This window comes from Typopeltis vanoorti, chromosome 3, assembly GCF_054136105.1.
Source record: "Typopeltis vanoorti isolate ZY-2024b chromosome 3, IOZ_Tvanoo_1.0, whole genome shotgun sequence".
Classification (NCBI taxonomy): Eukaryota; Metazoa; Arthropoda; class Arachnida; order Uropygi; family Thelyphonidae; genus Typopeltis; species Typopeltis vanoorti.
Window position 1 is genome coordinate 89,702,225 of NC_143551.1, and position 15,231 is coordinate 89,717,455.

The window sequence follows — 15,231 nt, forward strand, 5'->3', positions numbered from 1 at the left end:
AAAATAAATATTTGTAACGAATTCACCATTTACAATAAAGTTGGATATGAGATATCATTAACAGTCTCAGAAAGGATAGGATTTTAAAATATTGCATTAAAAGATGATACGTCTCGTTATAGCTTCATAAGCATTAGTCATCCTTCTGAGATAAAGATAGTTGAAATCTTCCAGTCAATCTGCTAGAGAATTTAGAGAATCACTTTCTCAAAATTAAAAAAAAAAAGAAAGAATGAAAAAATGAAATCAAGGATTCAGTGCTCTGATTCAAAATATGTTCAGTGATCCATCTTTAAATTCTATTTGGTGCCTCTCAAACCAGAGCAGAAGCAGGGTTTAGGTTCTCGAGATACGGATCCTCCCTTTTCCAATGAATAAATACAATTACCTTGACATTTCAGTCATTTATAGTTTTACTTGAGTCGAACTCGAAGGAAGAGATATAATAACGAGGACAATGAAGAATTATCGTTCGACTTGAAATGACTCGATGCAAATTTAGGGGCCCCATTTCCCCCTCTAATCGTGATTATTATCGCACGAGCGAGCACACAATTAGTCTATTCTGATTCCAAATGCGTGTCGCTTATGCAAAACGACTCAATATATTTGGCAATCACAACTTCGGTATGGCGTACAATTGAGAAAATAGAGCAACGCTTTTACGTGACACGAAAGACTGATGTTAATCCAACTGGGTATACATCTCTCTCTCTTAATAGAATGAATAATCAAAGTTAAGTCCTCTTGAGACATGAGACGTCGGCAGAATATTTTAGTGGCGCGCGCACGCACGCACACACACACACACACACACACACACACACACACACACACACACACACACACACACACACACACACACACACACACACACACACACACACACACACACACACACACACACACACACACACACACTGTACTGCATCATATAAAAGAAAGCTAAGAATTCTTGAGTATTGTTTAGAAATTGCTTCGTTATTTTTATCCTATACGTTAGCAAAGCATTTATATATAGTTAAAGTACGCATGCGCAGAAACATCACAATTAGTATACTATGACTCAAATGTCAAGAACACAAAAATTACGATAGTAATTCAGGCGCGTTTCAATTCAGAATAAGAAACTTATTGAAGAAAACAGTAAGCTATGGCTAGTAATAATGGCCTCGAAAAAGTTTTTAGACAGTAAATAGCAATTTAGAGGCAGTCTCTCTCTCTCTGTTGTAGATTATTATTGTTGCAAAACTCTCCTGAATCCCGAATAATGAAATTGGTGCCCCTGTAGAACCAGCTACCGGGTGTACACTGTTGTAATGCGAAACACATGTGTAGCGTTTTCCATAGTAAGGAGAAAGAATGCATTATTAAGCGACTATACGACATTTCGCGAAATGCCAAAGCTCCTCGAAAAGGTCTTAATAAAACTACCCTAGAATGCTAAAGTAATGTTTCATTTTATTGAAAAATAAGAGTTAGTGGATGTAATTTAAGTACTGGAATGGAATCGCCGAAATATAAAAATAAAATATAAATAAAATAAAATGTTTAATAATATTAAGGGATGTTATACTGTAAGTTCATTCTTATTTCATATTTTAAAACTTGATATTAATTTGTGAAGCCTAAACGATTAGGTTACGTTCATTATACACCATAAATTAATTTTAATTTTAATTTTATGTTTTTATTCGTCAAGAGATTTGTTTAAGAGACGGTGAAGTACATTTTGTAGAGCATTATTTAGAAGTGAAAGCATTTGTGAGGGCAGTAATACAATTCTTAAATAGAAATGTATTTCTGTTCAGTTTGTGATGAAAGAACCCATAAGAATTACCTCGACACCTACGAGACACTTATTATTTTGAAAATTTCAACTGAGCAACAGACAGATAACAAAACATCAGAAATCTTATAAGAAAGAAAACGAAAGACAGAAAGTTAGAATTGATGCTCAAAATAATAATAATAAATAAAAAACCAGATAAATATCAACAAAATGAAAAGTTGAAAAAACGAAAATAAAAACTAAGGAAAACGGAAATTTCGAAATAGTACAAAAATTAAAAAAAAAAAATTATATAATGATAAATTGAGATCAACAAAAATGAACGAGTATAAATAGAAAGAAAGAAAGAAAGAAATGTTTAGTTTACAGAAATCATAGCTGAGTGGCTTTGCGCTTTGCAACCATATGCCTGGGGTAGGGAATCCAAGCTCGATTCCCGTCACCGACGCGAGGAACTTAAGGATCTTTCTTAGTCCAGCCATAGCCAAATTAGCCGGGCGTGGAGAGCAGGGTTTTTCTCCCCAGTTTAGGAATTTATCTAGGGTTTTTCATCCCGCAAACCGGCCCCGTGAACATAAAGGCTACAATCATGGGAGGCATAAGGCTAGCCACCTTATCCTCGGGACGGGTACGACTTAGAAGAGCTAAGGACAGCTCCGTAACACTAGGCCTAATACGTGAAGGGAAGAAGATATATATTATTATATAATAAAAAATACTAGGAGTGAAAAGATAAAATAGAATCAGAAAATTGTATTACGTTGAAATCTTACGATGGTCCTTGGACACAAAAGGGAAAACCAAATTAGCGATTGCAATGGCTCGATATGACGGTAGGACTACATCCTTGACTAAATTGGTACACGTTTATTGTTTATTCTGTTATCAAGTTGTTTTGGTGTTACAGTACTTAAAATACACGATTTCTGAAGAGGCCGCCGTATATTTATGTATTGCCCTGACTAAATGCTTTGTTTGGGGTTACTTGATTCTCTTTCCAATTCGAATAAGAAAATTACTTACTTACTGTCCTCTTCCGTCGAGGAAGGGTTGAGTCTTCCATGTTTCCACAACAACCTCCAGGAGTCTCGATTTCTTGCGTGGCTGGTGAGCTGTCTATATGTTTGTAATTCAGAGTTGACCTTCATTGTTGTTATCCATTAATTTAGTTCTCGGTCTTCCTTTTTTTTTTCTTTTATTCTTGCATACAGAGCAAGGTTGGATAGTCTTTTAGATGGCATTCTCTCGACATGTCCGTACTACTGAAGTTGTCTTCTTTTGATCTTTTCGAATAATGGGTCTGTATATTTTAGGTCTTGTCTTACATTTTCATTTGTTTTCTTTTCTGTCCGTTTTGTTTTATTTATTTTTCTGAGACATTTCATCTCTGAGAAAAAGCCTCCAGTTTTCGCATAGGAAAATTATTCACACATTAATATCCAAGAAACAAAAAGAATGACGTGACTTAGAGAAACAAAAACAGCGTTTGATTTTTTTTCTCTTTAATTCAAGAATTTTTTTGAAGACTATTCTGCAGATAACATGTTTAAACTCAACTTTAATAAATCACTGCGATGTCACATGCATTTATGCATTTTAAGTACCGAAGGCGAATTTAAAGAGGACTTAATGTTGGAGCACGTTAGATCCGATCGTAATAAATGTTTATCCGTAAATCGCATTTACGGATAAAAGTTGAAAGAGTCTTTAAACTATGGCTTGAGCCTCGAGGCTCTTAGATTCCACAAATAAGGTGGCGAACTAATTACAATCATGTACATCATTAATTTGTGTGTGGTCCTTCTGTATTTTGAATATCGGTTTAAGGGATACGAATTAACGTTAATTACCCATAGTTGGTCTAATTTCATTTGTGTGTTTTATTACTAAATTAGCAACTACATTTATCTAAATTAAATTGGTACCAATTAAATATTTTGCAATTAATCCATGTGATCTCGATAAAGTAGGCAGGGAGGAAGCATGTTTTAGTCATTACATTTTCGATAGTCTTATTACAAAGAAGCATTTAATTTATTTATACGAAACTATTGGTAAGATTTCACTTAAAATAGTTTTTTCATACACTAAACCTCTGTCAGACAAGCACTATCAGATAATTTCACCGAAAATTAGTTGGGGTAAAAGGTGAACAAATTAGGGATCATTCGGTCTTTAGGTCATTAGGGATGACAGTTCATAGCTTACCGACTTCTTGGCAACGCACGGTTTCTGATGTGTCATCACTCCAATTACTCCAAACAGAAACATTTAGCTTGAACGTGAGTTCTTGGTGACGCACTGCATCGAGAAAGGCATTTCCATGTCGGTATTGTGATTGTTTCTACTGCGCTAGTAGTGGATAACACTCCTCTCCTGTGATAGGCTGCTTTACTCAAATAGGCCGCGGCGCTAACGGCACCACAACGCTGGGCTGCCATCTCTGCTTTTACAAATATAACATTAGCAGACCATGTGCTCTACAAGTATAATGCATACACACACACACATGCGCATGTGGACATACGCGATGTGGACACACATCCTGTTTTCTAGATACCGGAAATGATGACAAACTCGTTAATTGGGTCGACTGATCTTTGTTTGTTGGATTTTAAGCTTAATCATTGTAAAATAATTTATTTTAATCGCTCACTACGTGATTTAACAGAAGTGTCCTTTAGGATGTGGAGATGCATACATTTTAACTAGGTTTAAGTCCATTATCAATACCTCAGAGCTTTCTTACAGTTAAAGAATTATCTGCAAGTACAATAACTACTTATATTGGTATGTGGCAGCACTGCAGACAAATCAATACTTTCGCTTGTGAATTTTTTTTTATTCCTTAAGACAATTAATTTGGTTCTTCAGTAAGTGTGCTTTCTCTCTCTCTCTCTTTCTCTCGTTTGTTTCATGCTTTTTGTTAGTGAAGCATTTTAACCCACATTTTTGTGGAGAGTGATCACGTAATGCCATCATTGAGTTTTAAAAAATCTGCACTTCTGTTGAATTCATTTTATGACTGTGTTTTAGTTACCGAATTAGGTTTTGACAGCTCATTTTTGGTATTATAAGCATTGCATACATCTGCTTCATATGGCTTTATTAACTCTTAGCCGATTATCTCGTTGAATTATCGGAACAGTTTAGTGCATACATTAGACAACGTCTTATTGTTAAGATAATAGATTTAAACAGAGCCGTTTAAAATAAGTTATTTACATTGATTCATACGTACTAAAATAGTTAACGACTGTGCAGTTGAAATGGAATGCAATTAAGGAGAGACAATGAAAGGAAATCAAGAGAGAGAGAGAGAGAGAGAGAGAGAGAGGTTTACAGAGAAGTAAAAAGTACCTTGATAAAGAAAGAAAGGTTAACAGAAAGAGAGAAGATGTAAGAGAAGAAATAAAGGAAAAGAACGTGCATAATTCTGATACTTTATTTCTAGGTTTAAATGCGTCTAGTTTTTTTTTCATGTATACTCTAATTATAAAATGATCGCTTCCTATTTCTAAACTAAATATCTGAAAAAAAATAGCTAGTAGTTTAATTTTCAAAATTTATAAATTTTGAAAATAAATTGACCACTTCTGAAAGCTAATTTTTGCACTACAAACATCTGTAAATTTCAAACCCGCTGCTTAATTGATCAACTAATGACTTAAAAAATACTGAAAAGTGGAAGCTAAAGAATGAGCGATAATCGTGACATTGGCTACACAAAACATTTCATGTCGCAAACTATGCTATCATATTGAACATATTTTGTGGTCGATATTCTAAAGACTCTAAATGCTTCTGACACGTGAGATCAGTGGCATTTTGTATATTAATAAAAATCACGTAGTGAAATATGAGTAGTTTCTGGAAGAAACAGAATAAATTATGCAGCTCATAATTCATTCTGGAAAGATATGGGTTCAAATCCCAGGAAGCGAATACTCTTTACGAGGACTTTTCTTCTGAAGATGAAAGGGTTTTGTTCTCCTGGGAACTCGGACTTTCATCCTTCAAGCACAGACAAACCGACCAGAACACACGCAATATACAGACACAGAAGACTGCGGGAATAAGGATTACCATCCTATCTTTTAGATCTGGTTTTGGAAATCTGTATGACACAGAACAAGTCTATACATGAACGCATAACAGAACAGAATCTTCCATCAGTTCTAACCTAAACAGAAATGACGGTGTGGTTATCAGTACTATCTAGTTCATTAATATCAATATCAATAGTTGAATTTACCATAGACGGATATGCATAGTTTGTAGTCCATTAAAATCTCAAGTACGAGATGCTGGCTATGTTTATTTTGAATTAATGTTTTTGCTCTTAACCCTGTTTACTTAAGTTAATTCTTAAAGATATTTAAATGGTAGCAAAATGCACGAAATATAATATATTAGGAAAGTTAATTTCGTTGTTTTGAAAAACTCATTTTCAAAAACAAGAAATTAAAGTTCTTCCGTGACTCTCGCCATCAGAAAACAAAGCACTTCCAAGACCTTTCATTACACCATAAATTTTCATAGACAGGACACAATCTTTACAAACTAAACAGAAAAGCATGTACTTTGACTAAAAACACAAACTCTTTTATAAACTCTTTATACTACCTATAAAGGATTGCAATATTCTCATGCCTCCTTGTCTCTTATTAATTTCTTTCTTTCTTATCTGAGAACAAATGCAGATCTTGTCTATAATATAGATTTTAAACTTAATTATGAGAATGCCCAGAACATTGTAAAATCCTTAATGATTATAATCTTTTTATTAAAAACGCATATAAGTACAGTATAACCGATCGATTCTTGATAAGTCATTCACATTTGGTTTCTATTTCTTCAAACTTGATTTTGAAATAGAGAAGATTTTATAATTTCTGTATATCCAAGTCTAAGAAATGCAGCATGAAGTTTCAAAATATAATCAACCATACTTAACTGGATACGCTGGCCGCATCGCAGTATTTTCATACGATCAGGTAGAATCTTACACTCTCTTTATCAGATACACTCTCTTGAGAATGTAACTGATAAAGACCACTTCTGAAAGCTAATTTTTGCACTACAAACATCTGTAAATTTCAAACCCGCTGCTTAATTGATCAACTAATGACTTAACGTTATCATCGAATTCCCTATTTAATCTCCCACTTCTCAACAGATCGGTGCTTGTAAAGCATGTTTTCTCCCAGATAAAGTGCCAGTTGACCACCATACCACTTTGGTGTTGTGAGGTTACAAGTGTAGAAGAGATAAGGTAATGTACACTCTTATACCAAGAAGCGAACAGCATTAATGCAACAGGGATGCGATATTGAAAAACGCTCGTGCTTAACATCCCAGCATGATAAAAACTCTCTGAGTCTTCTGAACGAAGATGTAACATATCTATCTTCTTCTTTTTTACACTTCTCTCTCTCTCTCACACACACACACACCCACACACACACAGTGAGGTTACAAGTATGTATGTTTTATAACGGAAACATTCACAAAACGTTGCCATGTTAAGCAATTTATAATTTTCATAACTTTATAATGAACTGGAGTATTTGATTAGTTTTACATGTCGATAAGATTTCTCAGCACATAATTATATAATAATATCCGCTCTGCGCAGACCTCATATTATATAACCTAACGGCGTTTAGTTTATCTGAAAGAACTTTGAACTTAATTGGTTGATGGACTGAGTCCTTGACTCTTTATTTCTTCATCTGGATTTTAGATTGTGGGCGATGCAATTAGTGTGGATAATTTACCCGCTCATTATGAGCATTGAGACTGTATCAGCTTTCTCTTGCGATGGAGGATTTCGGTTTTTTATGTTTGAAACGATCTGAGGATTTGTAGTTCGCTGCCTGTTGAACTAGCTGATTTGGGTGATTATCCGTGATTGTGAAGAATTTCTCTGCAATGCCTATCATGTAGGTCTTAATATCTGGACGATTGGTTCTTGATGTAACTGGATGTTTCTGATGAACCATGGGGCATTAAATGCCAATCTTATGCATTTGTTCTGTATTATCTGAAGTCTGTTGATGTTGCTTTTAGTCGTGTGACCCCAGGTTGGAGAGGCGTAAGTTAGTTGCAGTCTGATTACTGATTTGTAAAGGAGAATTTTGTTGCTTATGCTTAGGAAGCTGTTCCTATTCAAAAGTGGATATAGCTGTGCTATGGTCTGACTTGCCTTAGTGGCGACACTATCCATATATTACTTGAAGTTTAGACGTCTATCAAGATGAACTCCCAGATATTTGGTAGAATTATGCCAAGGGATGATTTTTACCAAACATTTGTATGCTTGTATTCGGTTCTGCTTTACGTCTGGTGAAAAGTACTGCAGAGCTTTTGTTTGAATGAATTGCGATACGCCACTTGGTGTACCAATCCTCCAATTCATTGACTGCTCTCTGCAGCTTGATTGTGGCCAGGTGTGGACGGAGGGATCTGGCTATAATGATTGTATCGTCGGCATATAGAGCGGTGATAGCTGGGGACAGTTTGGGGAGTCTGCCATGTATACGGAGAAGAGTAGGGGAGATAGCAGAGAGCCTTGAGGGACTCCGGTCGTGATTCTCCTCTCTGTGGATCTGATACCGTTGAGTTTTATTTTAAATTTTCTGTTATTTAGATATTATTTGATAAGTAGAACTAGTGGTAATGGAATATCAATTTCGTTTAGTTTAAAAATTAATCCGTGATGTCACACTCTATCAAATGCCTGAATGATGTCCAGGAAAACTGCGCCAGAGTGTTGGTGCCATTCATACCCTTGGGTTATATGTTCGACAACTCTGTAAATCTGTAGTGTTGTGGAGTGATATTTCCTAAAGCCGAATTGTTCATCTTGAATGCCATGTTTGATATCTGTTGCCTCTTGAACCCGTGCGTGAATAGCACGTTCGGATATCTTACTTATGCATGAAAGAAGGCTGATTGGTCTATAATTTTCAGGAAACTGTGTATTTTTTCCATGTTTGGGAATTACGTCGGCAATTTTCCGTCGCTCTGGGAAATAATTCAGCAGAAGGATGGCATCAATGATGGCTACCAGATGCATAACCCCTTTGCGGGGAAGTAGCTTGAGCACCTTGTTTGTTATTCCATCTGGACCCGGAGCCTTTTTGTTATTTAGTTTTCTTAAAATATCATATATTTCTGTTGGTGACAGGGATTTGTTATTGGATTGGAGTGAGGCATTTTGAGTTATTTTACGGACTTGGGTGTGAATTTTACTTATGAAATTTATAAATGTATTGATATAATTGGGGCTGTATTGTTTTTCTAAGCTGTCAGCAAATGCTTCAGCTTTTTTCTCGTCATTGTAGACAACATTAGATTCACCTTGGATTGGAGGAAATGTAAAACGCTTTGAACGGAGTGATTTCATCATTTTCCATATTGATTGATCCTCTGTGTTTAATTGGTGAATTTTGTTATTCCAGAGTTGGTTACGGTGGTCCTTTAGGGTATATCGAACCTGGTTTGTTGCTCTATTGACTGCTTGTTTATCCGCTGGGTCCATTGTTCTCTGATATTGTCTTCTTAATCTGTTTTTCTCTTGGATAAGACGTCTTATATCCTCTGGGAATTTATTTGATGGTGAACATTTGGTTATATTTGTTACCTGTGTTATAGCTGTCAGCAGTTGTTTTTCAAGAGTTTTCACTGCTTTTTCTATATCTTCGGCGGATGTTATATGCGGTATTGGACCAAGGTTTTCCTGGAAGGGTGAGGGAAGTTGTTTCCAATTTATAAATGTGGTGGTGTTTTCTGTTAAATCTTGTATGGTGCCTAGTTGTAATATAATGGGGTTATGATCAGAACTTAAGTCGTTGATTGTTTGTATCTGATAGATGTGCGCTATGTTTTTTAATATAGCTATATCTAGTACATCAAGACGTCCGGTTGCTCCTTAATGTGTGGGTTCAGTAGGTCCTATTACTGTTATATTTCTTGAAGTGGTGTAAGAGTTGAGTATTCTTCCATTAATATTTGAGTTTCTGCTGTTCTAGACTGAATGTTTGGCATTAAAATCTCCGGCTATAATCACTGCTCTGCCTGTATTTAGTATCACATCTAAGTCAGATTCAATGAGTTTTTTATTTGGGGGATTGTAGGCTGCATATATCGTAATGCTGCTTGTGTTTTCCATATGCATTTCTATTCCTGTAGTTTCCATGTGTTCTGTTTGGGATTCGGCTATTGAATTATGTTTTATGTTTCTTTTCACAAAGATGGTAGTGCTTCCACCTCTAGCTTTGCTAGAGGTGGAGGCACTGCTATCTTTGTGATTTGATAATATTCTGTAATTTGATAGATAAACCATTTGCGTTCCATGAAACAATTTGTAACGATTTCGGTTTTATTTTAGACTTATCCATTAAGAATTTCCATAAGGAGTGATTGTGTGTGCCTTAAGATGATGTCCTTGGCTTCTTGAGTTGGGTTGGTTTGTCGGAGTTCAGCAAGCATTTCACCTAAGTGACTTGTTATGTTCAGTAGGATAAGTTTGTTGGTTTGCTGTGACTGATTTGGATTTGGGTCTTTTTGCAAGGTTGATCTTGTAACTTCAGCATACGATCTTCCATCCATTGTAGAGACTATGGTTTTATGGAGGACGTGCGTTCTTGAAGAGGTTTACTGGTTTTGAGTTGTATTTTTTGGTTATGGGGAAATGCTATACAGCCCTATAGTTTGCAGGGTGTGCTCCTCTGCAGTTTGCACACTTTGCTGGAAGTGTGCGGGGTTTTTGGCATTCATTGATGCGTGTTTTCCACCACATTTCACGCAACGAAATTCAGCCTTGCTGCATCGTTGTGCGTGCCCAATCTTCTGGCATTTATGACACTGGGTTGTAGTTGATTTATGTTTCAATGACTCAACTTTTATGACTAGATCACAGATGGTTTGGAGATTGTATATATGTTTTTGGTCTTTACTTATTTCCACCAGAATTAGGTGATAGGGTGTTTTATCAGATCTCCGCATTTGGCTGACTTTAATTGGGCTAAATCCCTTAAATTGGAGGTCTTCTATTTGTAATGTTTCAGTTACTCCCCTTAATACTACTTTCAGATTTTTCTCGCTGCTGAGTGCAGACGTCTGGTATGGTTGTTGTTGTCTAGAAGTTTGATTATTTTTCTGTAGTCTGACGACGTTTTAGGTTGTATGCGTATCCCTTCTTCTGTGTTTGTGGCTTTCATGAAGGTGATATCTGAAGATTTCAGTGCGGATGCAACGGACTTCCAGTGTTCCTTGGCCCTTAGGACGACTGGGGGGGGTTCCCTTTCTTTAAGTTCATTATCTGGTTCTATCACCGCTGTTTTGGGTGTATCTGCAGTAGATGAGATTTTCCTTTTCTTTTTGACCGTTTGGAATTCTGTGTTGGTTTCCAAAAACTGCTGAGTATTATCTAGGGATGCAGCATCTTTTATATTCGTGGAGTGTCCTAATTCTGGTTCAGTCAACATACTTCCATCATTTAAATCATCCATCCTATCCTCTGTGACTGCTGTAGGGGGGGGGGATGTATCTAACAGCTTTACTTTCCCTGGCCAGTTGTCGCTCAATAGTTTTCCTAATCTTAGAAATTCTCTGTAAACTTCTTCGAATATGCTTTAGTTGAGAGGTTTTGATATGTCTGATAGGAGGTAATAACTCTGTTAGAATACAGTTTGAGAAATGGATCCTAGAGCCCAATGTAAATATCCCGTAGATCAAATCGATCTATCAGCATAGGTAGCAAAAGTTTGCACTTAAACGTTTTCTGAACAAAACTACTTACCAAAAAACTTCATTTATACATACTTTTGCTACTTGATTCCAAATTTAAACCAAAACTAAACAGACATTATTAGTCAAACTAAACGATATTACATTCACTAGGCTTTATACGAATCAGCTAACCCTAATCTTAACTCCTAATTCGCGATAGTTACCTGGAATCAAAACTGAAACCGTCTTATCGTAATCATCGTAATCACAACACTAACAAGCGAGCCGCCATCTTCACTCAAAATCTGATCTCACTCTCCGTAGTTTGTCTGAAAGTTCTTATATAAGAACTGGGCGATGGACTGAGTCCTTGACTCTTTACCCCGTCATCTGAATGAAGTAAATCTGTGTGGAGATGGAATGTTATTGAGCTAAAAAGCTCTAGCTTGTCTGAAAGTCCTTATAAGGACTGGCTTAACGGGGCGAAGCAAGAATGCTTTTCATCTTCCCCGTTATCTGTAGAGGACAGTGTATGGATATAATAAGGTGTTATTGAGCAATTAAAGCTCTGATCATGGCAGGAGAGTAACAGCAATAGCCAAGCCTCAGTTAGAACTTCATTAGCTACAGCATTGCCATCCATTACCCTCCAAGGATATTGGATTGAATGAATCAATCTCACCCACCCCTTGTCTGAAAGTTTATTGGCATAATTCAGTTGTAGTATTATGATCGAAAATACTTAATGGTGTATATAATATTTGTTAGAAATTTTGAAATTAAGCCAAATATAATAAATATCCTTTATTTATTTAAAAATATAATAAATATCCTATCATAATATAATTCTGAAATTGTAATGGTGTTAAAATAAGTTACGAATTACTACTATAATGTTGCTGATTCTATTACTTATTTCTACATTTAATTTGTCATCAGCACTAAAATTATGCCTTTGATTTCTGGAATGTTTTACTTTCTCTCCATCGAGATATAATTCTGCTGTTTATATCTTTTTGAAAATTGTAGATAGGAAGTTAGTAATGATGTAATTTTTTCATGTAGTACTGTCATATCCTGTACACCCCTTGAGGGTACATGGCAGGAATTTGATGATGATGATGATGATGATGATGATGGTTTATATCTTTTTAGTTATCTAAATGTTTTCAGAACTATTGTTATCTGTGGACTCTTTTAGTTGACTATTTTATTTTCAATATAACTTCCAGATCCATAAGTTTGGAATTGATTTGACTACTTCTGCACTTCTGGTGTAGTGTTTTGGCTCGATTACATCCTTACTCCATATAAATTATTGAAAAAAAGTTGGACTGTAAAAAGGATGTTTTGTAGCTGCTGCTTATTACTTCATGGAAAACATATAGTAGATAAGAATAGGATTGGAAAAAGTACATTAGATATCCTACAGTGGTCGTATGTAAAGTATGCCATCCTTCCCAAACAAACTATCATGGAAAAGTTTTATGTATATTTACAGATAATAAAATAAATATAAAAAGATCACTTAAAAAAAAAACGAAAACGAAAAAACGACATATATATATATATATATATATATATATATATATATATATATATATATATATATATATATATATATATATATATATATATATATATATATATATATATATATATATATTATACAAAAATTGTATATATATATATATACAAAAATTGTATAACTGAAATTTCCTACCTCTGTCTGAAGATTCGGAGAAGGTAGGCTGAGATAGGCAGGATCCTTTCCATCTCTGCCAGGAACCATACCTATAAGAAATATGATAAAATGTCAATAGACAAAATAAAGATATTCCTCTACCTAAAAAATTTGTTAACGGCCTTTATGTGATGGAATGGTACTTAGTACTACTTTTATGATATATCAGCAAATTTCATTTTTGGTATAATCATAGATAAATAAAATAAAATTAAATTAAATGTAACTTATATATTATTCAAATTTCTTAATCCAATTCTTAGATACTTTAAAGAATTTTCTAAAATTCTAAAAAAAAATAATTTTTACCTTTATGTTTTTCACACTACAACACTACATTAAATAGATTATAACAAAAAGTGTTATGGAAGAGGATGAAGAATGGATCCTGACTGAAAAAGTCCTTTTTACGACTTCCAGGGTAACAAATGGCAATGCTGTAGCCAATGAAGTTTTAACTGAGGCTCAGCTATTGCTGTTACCCAGCCATGACTAGAGCTTTTTAGCTCAATAACACCCCATCCACACAGATTTACTTCATTCAGATGACGGGATAAAGAGTCAAGGACTCAGTCCATCGTCCAGTTCTTTTAAGAACTTAAGAACTTAAGTTATGGAAGAGTAAAGGTAGGGTAATGGATGGCATTGCTGTAACCAATGAAGTTCTAACTGAGGCTCGGCTATTGCTGTTACCCTCCTGCCATGATCAGAGCTTTAGTAGCTGAATAACACTTTATCCCTACACTGTCCTCTACAGATAACGGGGAAGATGAAAAGCATTCTTGCTTCGCCCCTTTAAGCCAGTCCTTATAAGGACTATAAGTTATGGAAAGGAGGCAGGTAGAAGTCAGTCCTTTTTAGGACTTCCAAGGGTAGCGGATGGCAATGTTGTAGCCAATGAAGTTTTAACTGAAGCTCGGTTATTGCCGTTACCCAGCCATAACTAGAGCTTTTAGCTCAATAACACCCCATCCATACATTTTCTATAGATAACTGGGAATATGAAAAGTATTTTTGCTTGACCCATCTATCATCTTCACCCAAAACAAAGTTACGAAAATGACACAACGAAACGAATTTGTGTGTGAGAAGTGCGTAAACATAGATTTAGTTTATAGAACATCCCCAGCTTTAAAGAGAAGCCTTGGTCTTTGAAAACATTCAATAGTATATAAATATAAATATATTTATTTAAAAAGTCAATAATTAATTTTTCAAATAGTGTATATCCTTTGTTAATGTTTCTGTTTGCATCATCAGCATTTCGACAGAAACGTTGTAAAAATGAAATAAAATATTTTCATGGTTATTCCAGTTCCAATATATTAGTTGAAATAGTTATCTATAATCGCACGTTTAAAAGATGATAACATCAAAACAAAGCTTTAATAATAAGAGAAAGTTGGATTAGTTGTTCAAATGTATATGATGAGTACAAAAGAACCAGAACAAATTAGGAGCAGAATCTTTTTTTACCATCATTTCCATGTCTTTGACTCTATTGTAAGTTCTTTTCTACACATTGCAGCATATTAAACAATGCTTTGTTCAGTGCAGGGTATTATGTAGTTCATTTAATAGGTAGCCTAGCAACTTAAATCGATTCATTTGTTAGGTTGCCTAGTAAATGGATGCCAGAGATAAATTAGAATTTAGAGGTATCTACTTCTCCGTTTTTCTCGATAGATCTTGGCATCGGATAGGCTTTGAAAACACATGAGTATCGAGATTGTGGTCCACTCATTTATCCAATATCGAAATTGTGATGATAATGGGTATTAATAAAATAATCATTAAGGATTAAAAGTACATAGTTTAATATTCCAGTATATGCAAAAGAGTATGCTATTCTAAAATGTCTTTAACAGTTGTTGAACTATTTCAGATCACAACTGAATCAATATTTGCCCTCTTTGAGAAAAGAAATGAATTTCTGGAGACGCAAGAAATACACTCC

At 35.0% G+C, this 15,231-nt stretch overlaps 1 protein-coding gene across 1 annotated transcript in view; it reads right to left on the reverse strand.

Moving 5' to 3' along the window:
- Positions 1–15,231, reverse strand: part of LOC150108371 (pleckstrin homology domain-containing family G member 7-like) — a 289,192-nt gene that overhangs the window by 249,642 nt on the left and 24,319 nt on the right. The window contains exon 2 of the mRNA XM_090390719.1: positions 13,254–13,324. Within this exon, the coding sequence (XP_090246845.1) occupies positions 13,254–13,322 (69 nt within the window). The 5' untranslated portion in view covers positions 13,323–13,324. The remainder of the gene's footprint in view (positions 1–13,253; positions 13,325–15,231) is intronic.